Source organism: Lemur catta, chromosome 1 (assembly GCF_020740605.2).
Source record: "Lemur catta isolate mLemCat1 chromosome 1, mLemCat1.pri, whole genome shotgun sequence".
Classification (NCBI taxonomy): Eukaryota; Metazoa; Chordata; class Mammalia; order Primates; family Lemuridae; genus Lemur; species Lemur catta.
In genome coordinates, this window is record NC_059128.1 from 283,758,478 (window position 1) to 283,773,295 (window position 14,818).

The window sequence follows — 14,818 nt, forward strand, 5'->3', positions numbered from 1 at the left end:
ACCAGGACCCTCACCCGTGGTGTCAGTCCTGGCTACAGAGAAGAGCCAGCGCCCCGCGGCCTTCTGGGGGTGCACAGGGACTGTCCGTCCCGAGGAGCCAGCAGCCGTCCTGCCGGCGAAAGAGCAAGTCACTCAGGACTGGCGGACATCTCCAAGAGCGTCTTGGTTCACGTCTGAGTGTGTGTGTGTGTGTGTGTGTGTGTGTGTGTGCGCGCGCGCTGCGCGCGGAGTGTTGGGTGTGCACATGTGTGTGCACGTTTGTCCAGGCGTGTCCCTTAGCGAGCGGGGCTGGCCCTGCCATGCCTGGTGATGTGCTCCCTCCCTGTGGCTCTGCCCGGTCTTCCCATCTGCACAGTGGGGCCTTGGCCGGGAGCCTCCCCTGAGGTCTCTGGGGCCGGGCAGTCCCACGGTGGCCCCGGGTGCCCGGGACGCTGGTGGGTGCCAACCAGGACCCTCCCGTGATGCATTTCACAGGCCTTGCGTGGGGCTGGGCACCTGCCCCTCCACAAGCAATGGGGAAGCTGCGGGGCCTGGCCTGTGCAGACAGGTGCGGGTCGTGGTTCGTAGCCCCCATGTGACCAGCAGGCTGCACCCCCATTTCCAGCTGCCGCGTGGCCTCCTGCGGGGTCTGGATCTCACGTCAGCAGGGTCACCAGGGCTCCCCCTGCATTCCTGGCACTCTGCTGCTGCCGGCCTGCGTGTGAGGTTGCCCAGGGCCGCACCACCTGGACGGGCATTTGGGGCTTTCCCACCGGGCTGCCAGGAGCAGAGCTGCTGGGAGCCGCTGCTGTTTCCGGCGTGGGGACGTCCCGTTTCCGGCGGGCGCAGCTGAGCAGCAGAGCCGCTAGGGCGCAGGGAGTGCTCGTTCTGCCAAAGGGCCGTCCAGCGCAGGGGCGGTGGGCCTTCCGAGCAGATCTAAGGCGCACGGGGGGCGGGGCCCTGCCAGCGCTGGGGGACCACTGTCCACCCAAGGACCTCGGCCCTTGCTCCCCACTCCTCTCCCAGGACCAGGGCTGGTGGCGGCGGGCGCCCCCAGAGGCTCACCGGCCGGGGGCTTCCCAAGGGTGCCGGGCAGCCCCGGGACTGTGCCCCCAGCCGTCTGGACTTGCTGGGTGGGGGCAGGAGTGGCGTGTTAGCCTGTGTGTTTTGGTTTTGGTCTTGCCCGTTCTTCTGTCTGGGGGGTTCTGCTCTGGTGTCAGGGCCGAGCCAGGACCCACTGCGTTTGATCAGAGCCACTGCGCGGCGGTCCTGCCACCTGCCACCCCAAGCATGGCCCTGCACACCTGCGGGGTCAGAAAAGAGGAACCAGACACGGTAGGGTCAGAGTAGGAAGAGGGAGACGAAAGAGTGGTGAGTCCCCCGGGCGAGTCCTGGGCACACAGGCAGAGGCGGGCGGGCACGTGGGCACACAGGCCAGGGGACCCTGCCCGGAAGCCCGTCTGCGCCCCAGCTCACAGCGGTTTCAGAAAGTCCCTGGCGGCGTTTGCGCTTGCTGGCTGGTTTCCTAGCTCTCCAGCACCAAAGCTCAGCCCTTTGGAGAGGTCCGCGTGTCACTGGGACCTGCCTCTGCTCTCTGGGAGCCGCGGCATCCGCACGGCCCTCAGCCCTCGGAGGCCCTGGGGGTCCTTGGAGACGCACAGGACATCCTTGCCAGGAAGCTGGGGGTGGAGGCGGCTCCGTTCCCCGAGCCCCAGCCCTGCGGCCCCTTGGGGACTCCCTTGGGGGGCCCATGCCGAGGGGGAGGACAGGAGCTCCGAGCCTCCCGGGAAGCCCCTCGGCTGACAGCTCCCTGGCTCCCTGGCGGAAGTTAAGGGGCTTTTCTGCAGCGAAGGAGAGGCCTCACTGGGGCCTGAGTGTGGGCTGGCGTCTGCCGCTGTCTGAGAGGCAGGGCTGGCATCCCCCGCCTCGGGCCCAGGGGGACCGGGGACCACAGGAGCTGCCTCCTCCAAAGCCTGGGACAAGCTCCCGCCCTCCTCCTGCCTCCAGCTTCCTGGAGACACCCCAACCCCTCCTCGCATTCTCCTTCCATCCTTCCAGAAGCTTCCCTGACATTCCCGCGCTATCACTCACATTGTTGACCAACATTTGTTCTTGATTATTGATAGAAACGTCCTTTATTGACAGTGTCCTGCGCACTATTTTTAGGCTATCGAATGCAGGGAGGCCCCTGCCCGGGCGTTCAGCTCTGCTGTGTCCACCCCCCGCAGAGCCGGCGGCCCTGCGCTCCCGGACCAGGGCATGCTCCTGCCAGACGTGACCTCGGACCCTGCAGGCGTGTGGCCAAGGGCAGGTGCCCTGGTGGTAGGATCCTCTGGACGGTGGACACTTGGGTATGCCCAGAGGGGACTGTGACCGTCCATGCAGACGTCCCACTAAACCCAAGCCAGACAGAGCCCCGAGTGCCTGTGGCTGCTGCAGTGTCCCCACGGGGGATGGTGCCGGGGGCGGGGATAGGGGGTCGCAGAGTGGGGAGAGGCGGGTGGCGATGGGTGTGACTGGAACGGGCACTTTCGTGGAGTTGGTGCCCACTTATACCTCACTTCCCTGCCAAGCACCCGGCACCTCTGGTGAGTGGGAGCCCGTTTGGTGACCTTGCCTCTCTGAGCATCCAAAGAAAGGAGATGCTACAGCTGGCCCAGAAACGAGCCCCTGCAGACAAAGGGGGTCCCTGGGCGTGGGGGGCAAGGCCACACTGTCCCCGGCCCCGCAGGACACACAAGGCTGTGCCCGGCCGGGCGGCCGAGGCAGGTGCGTCTCCAGCCCACTGGCGAGCAGGTGCTCTGCGCTCCCCAGCCCCTCCCGCGCCCCCCTGGGACAGAGAGGTGACAGTCACCCCCACAGAGTGCCAGAGGCCGCCCTCCCCACCGAGGAGCTCTTCCCCCGCCCCGAGAGCCGCTCAGCATTATTAAGTCCCCAACAGTGAGCGGTGACGGTGACACAGGCAGTGAAAGCTCTGAGAAATAGGCCACGCGGAGGGAGGGGGGAGGGGTCCGTGTGGTCGGGCCTTTGTGTCCCTGTCACGCCACGCTCAAGGCACAAAACTGAACGTGACTGCGCCTTGCAAGGCTCCGCTTGGAAGAGCAGACTCCCCCGTGGCGGCCCCAGCGGGGTGCGAGTCCCCGTCTCCCACGCCAGCCCACGCCGCCCCGCCACGTGGCCGGCCTGGTTCCTGCGGCCCCACGCAGGGAGGGGAGAGCCGCCCAGAACGGAGCTCAGGAAGCCCCCCGGCTGCCAGGGCCCCTTCCACTGGGCAGGCAGCTCTGCCCTGGGTTTAAGGCCAGTTTGCAATGCCTGTTTCTCTGCTGGTAACCGGGTGAGCAGATCTGTTCCTCACACTGTGGCGAGACTCCAGACGCCACATCCACCCCGGGGTCTTTGGGTGGGGGGACCCTGGCCGCCCGTCGCTGCCCCACCCCCAGTCCCTAAGCTGCACTCCCGGCCCCCACGGCCCCCCAGGGCCTCTCCCTTCTGCCCCCGCGTCCATGTGCTCTCCCAGATCACATCACCAGTGGCACCTCCTCCAGGGAGCCCAAAAAGCCTGGCCTGCTCTAGACCCAGTTCCATCCTCTTCCACCACCGCCCCTGGCAGGCCATGCCGCACCCCTGCACTCCCCTGTACCCCACGGCCTCCCCGAAGCCCAGGCCGTGCTGGTCTCACCCAACCCTGTGTCCCCAGACGTGGCCCATGGTGTCACAGACCAGTGACTGAAGCAAGCAGGCATCACAAAGAGACTCAGAACCGCCATGCTTGGACGAGCTCTGTGACAATAGATGAGGCCACTGCAGAGATCTGGAGAGTCAGGACTCCCCAGAGAGCGGAGCCTGGTGGCCGGCGGCGGGGCCCTGCCGGAGGGCTGGGGCAGCTGCTTCTGCGGGCAGGTCCCCGGGCCCATGTGTCCTCCAGGAGCGAGGGGCCTTTGGGGGCTGGGAGTTGGGAGGTGGGGACGGGCAGCACGCAGGGGCACCAGGCAGCTGTTTCCACGGCGATGTCGTCCTGGCTCCTCCGGGGACACTCGAGGTCGCAAGGGCTCTCGTTTCCAGAGAGTGCACCCAGATGTGCGAGCCCGAGCCCCGGGCGGCGTTTAGGGTACACTCCTTTCCTCCCGCCTGTGACTCTGCGCCTGGGAAACCCTCACAGCGCGGTTCTCACGGGAGGCAAGTGTCGGGCCTCACCCTTGGCCGTCTGGGGCTCCGGGGCACGTCCCTCAGCCAGCCAGGTCCAGCGCCCACCCACAGGGAGCCGCCCCACCGGCGGGCCGGGGGCGAGGCTGGGCGGCGCCCAGGGAAGGCTCGTGGTCCTGGGCTCGGTTCCTGCATTTGCGACGGAGATCTAACCTGGCCCACCGTGGCTGCGCCGGGATGGGATGCTGATGTCCTGGACAGAACAGTGCCGTTTGCTGTCAAGACCAAGCCTCGGTGGGGTGAGGGTCTCACAAGTGTGGCAGGCCAGCGGGCCGGGGACACGGGAGCAGCCAGGCCATGTGCCAGGGGCCGGGCCAGGCTGGGCAACCTTCCCCCTTCCTCCTTGCAGCCGACGCCCATTTTGTCCGGGTGTTGGGAAGGGAGGTGTTGGCAGGTGGAGCCAGTGCCAGAGTCTGATCCCCGACCAGTCTAGGCCAGCCACGACGGTTCCACGTCCCTTTGGCAGTGACCAGAGAAGGGATGGGCACAGGATAAAGTTTCGGCCAAGACTGAGAGGGAGTCGGCTGGGTGTGTCTGGGAATGGTCTCCTTCCCTGATAAAAACAGTGCTACTCAGGGAGACAGTCCTCTCTCCTTCCTGTCATGTGGGGATGTGATACTCGGAGCCCTGGCAGCCATTCTGTGACCAGTAGGGAAAACCAATTGAATTGCTGAGAAGTGCGTCACTGCACTGCTGAGGCAACCAATCCTGGAACCTGTCCCCTAGACTTGGGCACTGAGTCACTTGGAGTCAGATATGCTGCCACTTGCAGCCGTGAGCGTTCTAACCAACCCACGCGAACAAAGGCACTGGAAACGCTGCAGTGGGTGGTCCGTGCGAGTGCAAGGGGCCTCAGAGAGGAACACAGGGAAAGGTCAAAGCAGGGGTGGCGGAGCAAGTTCCCCAACTGGCACCTCTCTGTGGCCTGGCGTTGCCTCCCTGGTTCCTTCGTGGGCCCGACTCTCCAGCCCTCTTGTCCCTCTGATCTGGGTTCGGGGTGGATCCCAGTACTGTCTTTCCTAAGTGCCTCTCTGACCATGTCCCTGTCTGGCGCACGTCACACGGACCGAGGGTTTGGTCTCCATGTGGCGTCTGTTGATTGTCAACCACGGAGCAGAATGTGCTGGGTGTTTGCTTGTGCTAGCCCTTTCCCACGGTGGCCTTTCCCAGGGTGGCAGAGCAGGAAGCAGGTCCAGGAGAGGGGCACACCCCAGCCCTGCGCCCCCACTTGAGGCTGCAGATGCAGGAAACAGTGAGTGACCGGGGCTCTGAGTCGCAGGGAAGAGGGGGGCTGGGAAGGGAGGCAACACCCGGCTCCGTCGAGGAAGAAACAAGGGAGGGAGAAAGGTGGACCCGGCCCTCGGCTGTTCAGACGCGGAGCCCCGCCCCGCTGTGTCCAGGAAGGAGGGAGGCAGGTGTCAGAACCTGTGTCGTGGGTCTTCCTGTGCTGTGTGGCCTGGGACAAGCACTCGGCCTCTCTGGGCCTCACGGGGGACACCGGGGCCCTTCCCCTGGCCAGAGCGGTGCCAGAGTGGGCCTGGCCAGCTCTGCCTGCCCACTGAGCCCTGACTGCTCCAGGGGCCCATCGGGGAAGGCTCTGGAGGCTGGCCTGGCACCTCCGAGAGCTCCGGCCGGGCAGGATCGCGGCTCTGTGGACACTGGGCAGGGCTTCTGCCCGGGGCAGGTGGCAGCCAGAAACACAGCGGTGGCCGATGCGAGACCACGTGGCAGCGCCGTGCCGGTCGGTGAGGAGGAGAGCACGGTTCTGGGTGTGGGTGGAAGCGAGCGAGAGCATGGGTGTCCGTGCGCGTGTGCGATTCCGGTGAGGATGGGCGGCCGGGATGAGACTGCGTGTCGTGAGCGAGGGTGTGTGTGAGGTGACCTGTCATTGTGTGCATGACAGTTGTGGGTTGATGTGTGAGTGAATGTGTGTGAGTGTGTAGTATGTTGTGTGATACGATCTGTGTGGGTATGACTGTGTCTGTGTGTGACCATGTGAGTGTGTCTATGTGGGGTGTGTGTGGAGTGCGGGTGTATTTCTGTGTGTGGTGTGTGTGGCTGTGTGTGAGGCTATGTGTGTGGTGTGCACGGTGTGTTCGCGGCATGTGCCCCTGGGGTGTGTGGGGCATGTGTGAGTGGGGTGTCTGCAGTGTGTTTGTGTGTATCTGTGGGTGTGTTTCTGTGTGTGTCCCAGGCGTGGGTGTCCCAGGCGTGTGTGTCCCAGGCGTGTGTGTCCCAGGTGTGGGTGTCCCTGGTGTGTGTGTCCCAGGTGTGTGTGTCCCTGGTGTGGGTGTCCCAGGTGTGTGTGTCCCAGGTGTGGGTGTCCCTGGTGTGTGTGTCCCAGGCGTGTGTGTCCCAGGCGTGTGTGTCCCTGGTGTGGGTGTCCCAGGCGCGGGTGTCCCAGGTGTGGGTGTCCCAGGCGCGTGTGTCCCAGGTGTGGGTGTCCCAGGCGCGTGTGTCCCAGGTGTGGGTGTCCCAGGCGCGGGTGTCCCTGGTGTGGGTGTCCCAGGCGTGTGTGTCCCAGGCGTGGGTGTCCCAGGCGTGTGTGTCCCAGGTGTGTGTGTCCCAGGCGTGTGTGTCCCAGGTGTGGGTGTCCCAGGCGTGTGTGTCCCAGGCGTGGGTGTCCCAGGCGTGTGTGTCCCAGGCGTGTGTGTCCCAGGTGTGGGTGTCCCAGGAGTGGGTGTCCCAGGCGTGGGTGTCCCAGGCATGTGTGTCCCAGGTGTGTGTGTCCTGGTGTGGGTGTCCCAGGTGTGGGTGTCCCAGGTGTGTGTGTCCCTGATGTGTATTTCGTGGTGTGTGTGTCCCAGGTGTGTGTGTCCCAGGTGTGGGTGTCCTGGTGTGTGTGTCCCTGGTGTGGGTGTGGGGACGCACTTGTCCACTCCCGCACGGGCTCTCCTGGCAGCGCCTGGTTCTCTGAGGCCCTGGGAGGACTTTCCGGGCTTAAAGGGACCCGGGAGGGCGGGGGAGTCCTGCAGAGCCCACCCGGCTCACATGGGCTGCGTCCGTCAGGAGGGGGATCCTTTGGGCCACCTGAGCCCAGACACCAGCAGGACAGGCGGGGGTCCAGGGACGACGGCGGGCTCCCAGGCTGCTGGCCAGGTGCCGTGTCCCCCACACCCTCCCGCCTGCCCCGGACTAGACAAGAGTCCCACCACCCAGCCGCTGAAGACACATCAGGCCAGGTCAGGGGACACAGGAGGAGAAGACGACGGGGAAAAGGCCCAAACCCCAGGGGCTCCCTCGCGCCCCCCCCCCACGGCTGGAGCCAGAGGAGCAGAGCTTGTGATGGGGGAGACTGAGGCTCCTGAATGCAGAGGCTGAAGACAGACGTGGGGGTGCCTGCTGCCCTGGCACTCAGGGTGACAGTGGGCAAGTCACTGACCCCACCAAGCCCACCGTCACACCCGCGGGTGCCACACGCCCACGGCACCTGGTGGAATAGCGCCCACTGTCTCCCTCGTTCACCTTCAAAACGGGAAGAACGGACCCTGGGAGCAGGCAGGGTGTCCCCAGCACAGCTGGGATCGGCTGTCCTCAGAGCAGGTCCCAGACAAGCTGTTTGGGCTGTTGCCCAAAATGTGCTTGCAGGAGGCCCTGGCACTGCGGCTGGCGGGCACCAACGTGGCACCGACAGCTGGAGAGGAAGTCGCGAAACCAAAGGGGCTTTCCCGACCCTGGGGAGTCTGGCCCGGCCCGGCTGCTGGGGGCGCCCAGGGAGCGCTGCCCTGGCCTGCAGCCATGCTGCCCACGCACCCGGCCCCCGGGCCTTTCCTGCTTCAGAAGCTGCCAGCGGTCCCCAGGCGCTGCCTGTCTTGGGACAAGGAGACTGTGCTGCTGCCCTCGGGGGTCCTGGCCTGGGTAGGGCAGGCCCCTCCTGGCTGTGAGTGTTTGGGGGCGTCCATGGGCTGCCAAGTGCTGGCAGAGGGTACCTGGAAGCAGGGAACCCCCCGCCGCCTGCCCTCACGGGGTCAGCCCCCTCTGGTGACCACACAGGCCCTGGCAGCTCCCAGAGGCTCCTCGCTGCCTGTCCCCCCCTCCAGGCAGGAAGTCAAGGATTCCACCTCAGGGCCCTTGCAGCGTGGGGCCGGACCCCCCACAGACCTGCTCCCACCTTGTCACTTTGTCCCAGAGCTCAGGAAGGACCAGGCACTTGTCTTGGAGCAATATTTAAGGGGGGGGTGTGATAAAAAACTCACTAACCGAGATCAGTACTATTTTGGTAGTTTAAAAATCAAAATTAATGCAAAATTCATGATGAAGAAAATATCCAACATGGAAACAGGTCAGGGCCCGCCTCTGCGGGGCACAGCCCCGGGTGCAAGCGCCCGCCTCGCCCACCCTCCTGCCCGCTCCAGGGGAGGGCCACCCGCCCCGTTACCACAACAGGCCCTGCTCCGCCAGCGGTCTCCATGGCAACGGCGCAGGTGTGGAGGAGGCTGGGCGTTCGGGGATCCCTGCCAGGAAGGGGTGCCAGGCTTCCTGGGGGAGCACAGACTGGAGGGGAGAGGAGCAAATTCCTGCCCAGGAACTGCCCAGAGAACCGGCTTCCTCGGGGGATGGAGCCCCGTCCCCCTCCCTGCCCCCTGCGTCCTGGCTCCTTGCTCCTGTGGATGGTGACGGCGGGGCCACCACTGCCAGCAAGAAAGCAACCCGGCTTGGGGGCCCTGGTTGGAATTTCCGATTTTCCTCATTAGCAGTTCTCACCAGTCGCCGATGCTGTTGAGGACGGATCTGAGGGAGGAGGACAGTGGCTTCCAGACTTTTCCAGCTGCAGAGGCTCGGGAAGTCCCCGTGGCAGTTGGCCGCGGCGGGGGGGGGGGGGGGGGTAGTGCCAGGCAGCAGGCAGGGGCCTGGGAGGAAGTAGAAGCTACATCCAAATTGAATCACTTAAGCAGCATTTAATAAAGGACCATTCGCAAGAGCAGGCGGCTGAGGACGCCAGGCGGGAGGGGGGTCCCGGGGCAGCCCAGGAGGGAGCTGTGCCCCAGACCTGGGGGGCAGGAGGGACAGGTGCCGACCTTGGGATCCTTACGGCCCACTGGTGGGAAGGCCCTGGGCAGGAGCCGCAGCCCCCTGGAGGGACACAGGGACCCTCAGCCCCACCGAGCAGCCGGGTCCTCCAGGGAGGTGCAGCCAGTCGGATGTTCCCGCACGAGCACGTGTGTGAGAGAGCGTTTAAGGAATTGGCTCACCCGATAGCGGGGCTGGCGAGGCCAAAATCTGTGGGGCCGGTGGTAGGCTGGAAACTGAGGCAGGAGCGGAGGTCACAGTCCTGGGGCAGAACTGCTGCTTCTCAGTCAAACCCGAGCCTTTGTGCTTAGGACCTTCAACTGACCGGGTGAGGCCCACCCAGAACAATCGAGGACCCTCCCCTTTAGTTGCAGGCAGCTGACGGTAGACGTCAGCTCCTTCTGCAAAATGCCTTCCCAGGACACCTGGGTTAGCGATCGGTGGGATAATTAGGTTCAACGGCCTGGCCAAGGCCACACGTGAAACCAAGCCTCACACCCTGCCTTGGCCTCTGCCGTGCTGGGCTCCTCTGCCTCTGCTTCCCCCGGCCGAGCTCAGGGGAGCCGGGAACCGGGGTGGGCCCGTCTGTGCAGACAGCCCCGGACCGCAGGACGGAGCTGGGGGGAGCCGGGGAGGTCAGCAGGGCGAGAAGACGTCCGCCGGGCGGGGCTCCCGGAGCCACGGAGAACTCGGGCAGGAGCCCGACGTTTACTTTGGGTCTGTGGGGACCGTCTCGGACAGCCAGCCCCTGGCTGGGCAGCGCTCCCTGTGACCAGATCCCCTGGCAGACGGGGCCTCTTCCCCTGCCATCCCTGTCACCCACGGAATCCGTGGCACCCTGGTGGTGGCATATACGGCAAAAGTCTAGGTTCAAGGTCTGTGTTAACCACCCTGGGTCCCTCCACTAGAAAAGCAGGGAGAGGAAACACGTCCTCTGCGGAACACGTGAGATGAGCTCCCGAGTGCCTGGTGCGTCCGTGGGGCTCCAGTGACGCCTCGATGACTTCCTGGACCCCAAGTACCCAGGGCACACCCTCCCGCACCCCACACAGGCTCCGGGGCAGGGATGGAAGAGTTCCGTGGCTCAGACAGCCTCCCCCATGAAGCTTTGCTGTGGCTTGTTAGAGCTCCTCCCCGGAAGTGTTTCCACCTGCACTTCCAGAAGCACCTTCTACTGCGCAGACCCCAGTGCCAGCCCGCGTGGGCTGCCATTGCTGTCGGCTGCCACGGACGAGTCAGGATGGGCTGGGCCGCGATGCAGTAACAAGCAGACCTCCAAAATCCCACAGCTGGATGCTCTCGCAACAAGTTTCTCTCTGCTGCAAAGCAGGGCATCGATCGGCAGGGTGCTCCTCCGTGGGGTCACTCGGGAACCCAGGTGCTCCCATCCTGTGACGCTGCCACCACGGACGTGGCCTGCAGGTTCCCAGGGGGAGGAGGATCGTGTGGAGGGGCACACGGCCTTTGAGTAGCTCGGCACGGAGACGTGCATATTACCTCTGCCCGAGGCTCCTTGGCCATGACGGGCCACGTGTCCCAGCCTCACTGCAAGGGCCGCTGGGAATGCAGGGCAGCACAGGGGACGCTTAGCAGATCTGCCATCCTCCTGCACGGCGATGCTGGGCAGCTGGGTGTTTCTAAATCTGTCAGTTTTGAAGAATGTTCAGTACGATCCCATCTCTGGGAAGAAAATCCTATTTAAACGTAAATCATACAGAACAAACATACATACATACACATAGAGACTGCGTGTTATCTATTGCCATGGATCAACTTACCCCAAATCTTAGCAGTTTGAAACAACAAACCTTTCTTGCCTGACAGTCTTGGTGGCTCGGGGATCTGGAAGAAGCCAGCTGCGTGGCTCTGGCTCAGGGCCTACCATGATGCCACCAAGACGTCAGCCAGGGAGCAACGTCTGCAGGTGAGACTGGGCCAGAGGATCCGTGTCCAAGGACGCTCGCTCACCTGGCTGCTGGCCGGGGCTGCAGCTCCTCCCGGGCTGTTGGGGGGAGGCCTCAGCTCCTCCCCTCGTGGGCGTCTCCACAGGGCTGCTTGAGTGTCCTCACAACATGGCGGCTGGCTTCCCCCAGAGCGAGGGATCCACGCACTGCACAGGCCACGAGTGACAGCTTTAGACTGGACGGGGCTGCGTGTGACACTTGAAAGTGAGCAAAAGTCGGTGGAATCTTCTCTAGAAGTTGTAAGGGACAGGGAGGGGAGTGTGACGGAGCACGGCTGAGGCCACCATTGGCCAAAATGAAACAGTTCGTGTCCATCCAGGGTGGGGGCCCTCGGTGCTGTCCGGAGCACACAGGTGCGCCAGGCTTTCTGCTTTCTCTGCAGCACACATGACTTGTATAATTTTAAGAAAAATAATGACAATTAGTACATGTATATTTGTTTGTGTTTAAAGGAGTTTATTTTTAGCCTGGTAAATACAGAGGATGGAGAAAGAAGAAAGAGATACGAAGGGAAGCACTGAGACACGGTGAGCTAGAACAACCTGTGCAGAAACTGGTTTCCTGGGGAATCTCTCTGATCCCTGCCCCTGCAGCCCCCGTGGGAGGGGGCCAGGCAGCAGCCTCCGCGGAGCAGGATGGCTTTCCTGGCCCGAGACGGAGGGCCTCGAGAGGGCCCAGCCCCAGCCAGGTGGGGAGGCTGAGGAAGTCCCCCATTCATTGGGAACAAACCCATCTGGCCTCACAGCCCACTCTGCTAGCAATGGCAGGCAGCAGAAGACATTTCAATTGAAATTCTCATGACTGCTCTGTGCCCCGCTCCCCAGCAATTTGGGACACCCATTCAAATGAACCTGAGTCAAAAGGGAATTTGTTGACTTCATGGCATCACCCAGAGAACAGCTTCAGGCATGGCTGGATCCAGGACCCCAGAGGACGGCCTTGAGGCTCTGCCCCTCTTCCAAGGCTGGTGCTGGGCATGCTGCCTAGGGTAACCATGGCAACCAGTCCCCAGCCTATCCCACTGTTCTCAAAGTGAACTGTGCAAGACCACAGGCTTTGATGTGGAGTTGAGCACTGTGAACACCATGAGAGGGGCCTGGGGGGAAAGCCCACCACTCTCCCGTGGCTAATTCTGCCACAAAATTTATTCTGACATCCTGAGGCCACCAGACCTGGGAGGCTTGCTGCAGGGAGGATGTCCTCGTGCTCCACTGTCTCTGGTACCAAGAGAGTCCTATCTACCCCAGAGAGAGCAGCAGCCCTGCAGTAGTGCCAGGGTGGCACGAAGGTGCTCGGCAGGGGTGTGCAGAGGTGCTATGGAAACGGGGAGCAGCACCTGGGTCGTGAGGGATGAGAGCAGCCAGCCAGGCAAAGGCCCTCGGAGTGTCCTGGGCAGGGGACCTGCGTGAGCATCAGAGAGGCGCGAGGAGGGGACGGTGGCCCAGGATAGCAGATGACCGCAAGGGGCCACATGGTACAGATGAGGAGAGGCAGGTGGGGAGCACAAGAGCAGAGGGGTGGGTGTTGGGGCAGCACCTCCTCCTTCCAGCCCGGAGCAGAGAGATGATCACACACGGGGACGCGCGTCCACGGCAGTCACATGGACACGGCAGACAGACCCCACCTGCGCTTCTCCCAGCAGCGGGACAGAGCTCTGGACCCAGCACCTCTGGCCGAAGCCTCTGTCCCCTGCTGTCGGCAACTGGCCTGGCACAGACGACACAGATGACACTGTGACACTGCCAGGCTGCCACGCTGCCGCGCCTTCCTCTCCCAAAGCTCTGATCTCGCCGCAGGCTGGGTCCTTCTCTTCGACTCCTCCTTCCCTCTGTCCCCTGCTTGGCGTGTGGGGCCCGCCCGAGCTCTGCCAGCAGCCCCCAGCCTCCAGCGCGGCTCGGAAGGGCTGGCCTGGCACAGCCCTGCCACCGCCGCCTGCCCGCCTCGGTCCTATGAACACCTTCCCTCTGCAGGGCCCCCCCAGCCCCTGCGACCTGACCCACGCTGTGCCCCGCCCTGTTTCCAGGGCCTTTTACACCCAGGGACTCAGGGAAGGCCCAGCTGCGGAGCTCCAGGGAGACACAGAGCAGGCCCAGAGCTGGTCACAGCTCCTGAAAGCCGTGACAGCCTTTGCTTCAGTGAGGACGTGACACCTGGAGCGGCCTTGCCTGCCATCACCACCTGCCACCCAAGTCCCCAGCGCTGGGCTTGCAGGTGGCCCCAGCAGAGCACAGTCGAGGCGAGGAGGAGCCGTCTGTCAGGCCTGACACCGGACAGTGGCTCAGAGCACTGGCCCCAGGGGTGCCCACCCCTCCTCCTTCCACCCCACTCCAGCCCCCCGCGTGGGGAGGCCAGAGCTGCTGCTGACGCCCAGGACACGGTCCCTGCCCTTTGGCCACACCGTGGGCTCCACAGCAGCCCGGCCGCATGGTGCACCCTCCACGCGGCGGCCACCTCCGCACCACCCCTAGAGCCTGTCAGCGGGAAGGGGCCCCAGCTCCCGCAGGGCCTCGTAGAAGCCGGTCTTTGTATGGTAACAGTTAGCAGTAAACCAAGACTGTAGAGAACCCGGTTTGCAGTAAACTTTCATTTGCTTCTGGCTGGGTGCTCGGAATTCCACTCGACCAGGACAGAGAAAATCTGCACGATCCGGTCTCTGGGGCAGAGACGCTGCCAGCGTCAGGTCCCCTCCCTCCGCCTCCTCGGGCTGCCAGCGCGTCCCCGGCCAGCCCCCTCCGAGACAGTCTGCACTGCTGTGCCGGGCTGTGTTTGCCTGTGACCGCAGGCCTCAGAGCGGCACCACACACGAGCACACACGGGCACGCCCCACCCCCCACGGGCTGCGTCCCACAGGCACCCCTCCCCGCGTCGCAGGGCAAGGGCGACTCTCAGCACCACCCTGCCTGGCTGGTGGCTCACACGGGTCGCAGATCAGGGCAGCAGTGAGCCTGGGGCACCCTGGAGCCACAGGTGGCCTGGCCACTGGGCCTGGCAGTGGGCTGAGGGCGAGACTCCCGGCAGCTGGTGGAGGGGCTGGGGCACCGAGGATCTGGACACAGCAGGGAGCCAGCCCCAGGCCAGGAGGAAACAGGGCACTGCTGCCCACTGGGGCCACCACCCCAGGAGCACAGCACATGGGGCTTCCCTGCAGGAGAGGGCACAGGATGGGCATCTCCCTACCCCGCCCCTCCTCCCACGGGTGCTCCCTGATCCTGCTCTGCAGGGCGGGTGTCCCTACCCCCAAGTCACCACTCCCTGTGGTCACTTCCCCCTGTGGTCACCTCCCCCTGTGGTCACCTCCCCCTGTGGTCACCTCCCCCCTGTGGTCACCTCCCCTTCTGGTCACCTCCCCCCTGTGGTCACCTCCCCTTGTCACCTCTCTCCTGTGGTCACCTCCCCTTCTGGTCACCTCCCCCTGTGGCCACCTCCCCTTCTGGTCACCTCTCCCTGTGGTCACCTACCCTCTGTGGTCACCTCCCCCTGTGGTCACCTCCCCTTCTGGTCACCTCTCCCCATGGCCACCTCCCCCCTGTGGTCACCTCCCTCCATTGTCACCACCCAGGTCACCTCTGCCTGGCGTTCATGCTGACCGACATTGGTGGCCTTCTGCCAGGAGCTCCCCCGCCCTGGGGCACCTGACCTGGAGTCACGCAGGCGAACCCCAC

At 64.4% G+C, this 14,818-nt stretch overlaps 2 protein-coding genes across 5 annotated transcripts; both read left to right on the forward strand.

Annotated features, from left to right (window-relative positions):
* The first annotated feature begins 5,522 nt into the window (after nt 1-5,522).
* LOC123630784 lies at nt 5,523-8,972 on the forward strand. Its single transcript, XM_045540753.1, has 2 exons — nt 5,523-5,927; nt 7,771-8,972. The coding sequence occupies exons 1-2, from the start codon at nt 5,895-5,897 to the stop codon at nt 8,797-8,799; spliced, it is 1,062 nt and encodes a 353-aa protein (XP_045396709.1). The 5' UTR covers nt 5,523-5,894; the 3' UTR covers nt 8,800-8,972.
* A 1,266-nt stretch (nt 8,973-10,238) lies between these two features.
* Nucleotides 10,239-13,726, forward strand: LOC123630786. Of its 4 annotated transcripts, none has more exons than XM_045540757.1 (3): nt 10,239-11,370; nt 11,609-11,683; nt 12,706-13,726. In XM_045540757.1, the coding sequence occupies exons 2-3, from the start codon at nt 11,640-11,642 to the stop codon at nt 13,301-13,303; spliced, it is 642 nt and encodes a 213-aa protein (XP_045396713.1). In that variant the 5' UTR covers nt 10,239-11,370; nt 11,609-11,639; the 3' UTR covers nt 13,304-13,726. The 4 variants fall into 4 exon arrangements, with proteins under 4 accessions (XP_045396713.1, XP_045396714.1, XP_045396711.1 ...); XM_045540758.1 differs by having other exon boundaries at nt 10,239-11,360; XM_045540755.1 differs by having other exon boundaries at nt 10,239-11,116; nt 11,242-11,683.
* The last annotated feature ends 1,092 nt before the right edge of the window (nt 13,727-14,818 follow it).